This window comes from Formica exsecta, unplaced genomic scaffold (assembly GCF_003651465.1).
Source record: "Formica exsecta isolate Colony F162 unplaced genomic scaffold, ASM365146v1 C16365167, whole genome shotgun sequence".
Classification (NCBI taxonomy): domain Eukaryota; kingdom Metazoa; phylum Arthropoda; class Insecta; order Hymenoptera; family Formicidae; genus Formica; species Formica exsecta.
Genome location: NW_021847359.1, coordinates 1 through 938, shown reverse-complemented (window position 1 = coordinate 938; position 938 = coordinate 1). Strand labels below are relative to the sequence as shown.

Genomic DNA, 938 nt, shown 5'->3' with positions numbered 1-938 from the left:
TATATATATATTACATATTCAGATTCAAGCTCACGTATCTTTGCTTTTTCGCGTCGCATTGTACTTTATATCTGATGACAAGTTGTTATAATAATTTAGAGTAACCCAGCGCTTTCTTCTTCCTGCAGGAGGAGTAGAGGCCGACATAGCGGTCGAGCGAGCAGTGGTAGAAGTGGTAGTGGTAGTGGTCGTAGTACTGGTTGTACTTGTCGTTGTCGTGCAGCAACTTGTATTAGTGTCGCAGCAGCAATCGTTTGGGAAAAGGTAGCTTAGTAACGGACAATGTTGAAAAAGATCTGAGAGAAATCCTGGCGAAGAATTCTGTCGAAAACGAATAAAATATACGATACTGTATAATACGCGATGCGAGTTAAAATATATTAAATTTCCTGGAATACGACTCATTATCTCGCAGAAATCTGATGAAAGAAATTGAAAATTTACTTTCAGCTAATACTTACAGCCTCTCTGATCGTGGCGCAAGTCACAGCGACGAGTAGATACACCAATATCGTACGCATTGTTTAGATTTGCCTTACGTTCGATTCGACTTGTGACACTCGAGCTCAACGAAAGCATTTTTATACCAAGCTTATGAATATTGACCTATTTCTCGTCATTGATATCTGATAATACGTTTTTGTACCGCCACTTGCGTCGCATTTACGCTTTATGACAATTTGGTACTGACAATTCCACGAAAGGTCGAACTATAATGCACTTTGTCAAGTGTCTGGCACGCATTCGTAAGGATGTCATAGTCAAGTGCGTAGACATAGAAATTGCGAGTCGGAACGAATAAAAAATGCCCTTCACCTACTAAAATACAGACGTTCTTTGTTTCAAATTTAAACGATTCCTTATGTCACAAATAAACATATGTTATCTCTTAGTAATGATGTTTTAGCATTTTATATATATATAAATTTTTATATATA

At 37.4% G+C, this 938-nt stretch overlaps 1 protein-coding gene across 1 annotated transcript; it reads right to left on the bottom strand.

The window, feature by feature from the left end:
* Positions 1–6: 6 nt before the first annotated feature.
* Positions 7–555, bottom strand: LOC115237427 (ELMO domain-containing protein C-like). Its single transcript, XM_029810488.1, has 2 exons — positions 462–555; positions 7–321 (listed from the first exon to the last, which is right to left on the bottom strand). Exons 1-2 carry the CDS (start codon positions 519–521, stop codon positions 31–33), a joined length of 351 nt encoding a protein of 116 aa, XP_029666348.1. The 5' UTR covers positions 522–555; the 3' UTR covers positions 7–30.
* Positions 556–938: the final 383 nt, after the last annotated feature.

What these genes read in the sequence shown, in the direction of transcription:
- LOC115237427 (XM_029810488.1), bottom strand. Translation starts at nt 521, where the DNA reads ATGCGTACGATATTGGTGTATCTACTCGTCGCTGTGACTTGCGCCACG. An exon ending in GCGCCACGATCAGAGAGGCT is followed by an intron (nt 322 to 461) that starts GTAAGTATTAGC and finishes CGTTTTCGACAG; the next exon opens with AATTCTTCGCCAGGATTTCT.